Raw genomic sequence first — 342 nt, 5'->3', positions numbered from 1 at the left:
GGGATATCTGGTCATGCCGCACACCTTCCTCTCGGATCCGAGCGAAGGTGATGGGCTGGACCCGATGGATGGGGGCAGCCAGCCGGTCCCCGTGGAAACCAGTATGATGCCCTTAGTTCCAGACGTCGAGCACTTTCCTGGCTACGTGCCTCAGAGCGGGGAGCCGGGCATGGAAGGGGATCGGGAGGGAGAAGACGCCTCTCTAGCACCGCTGGAGAGCCAGCCCATCACCTTCACGCCCGAAGAAATGGAGAAGTACAGCAAGCTGCAGCAGGCAGCTCAGCAGCACATCCAGCAGCAGCTTCTGGCAAAGCAGGTCAAGGCGTTTCCCGCCTCGGCGGC

At 62.3% G+C, this 342-nt stretch overlaps 1 protein-coding gene across 1 annotated transcript in view; it reads left to right on the top strand.

Annotated features, from left to right (window-relative positions):
* Positions 1-337, top strand: part of GPATCH8 (G patch domain containing 8) — a gene marked incomplete at both ends in the record, with an annotated part of 39,804 nt that extends 39,467 nt beyond the window's left edge. Inside the window, one exon of the mRNA XM_010160802.1 lies at positions 48-337. Coding sequence (XP_010159104.1) covers positions 48-337 — 290 coding nt within the window. The remainder of the gene's footprint in view (positions 1-47) is intronic.
* Between the last annotated feature and the right edge of the window lie 5 nt (positions 338-342).

Source organism: Eurypyga helias, unplaced genomic scaffold, assembly GCF_000690775.1.
Source record: "Eurypyga helias isolate BGI_N326 unplaced genomic scaffold, ASM69077v1 scaffold27141, whole genome shotgun sequence".
Lineage (NCBI taxonomy): Eukaryota > Metazoa > Chordata > Aves > Eurypygiformes > Eurypygidae > Eurypyga > Eurypyga helias.
Note: the sequence above shows the minus strand (reverse complement) of the source record. Positions and strands in the feature narration are given on the sequence as shown.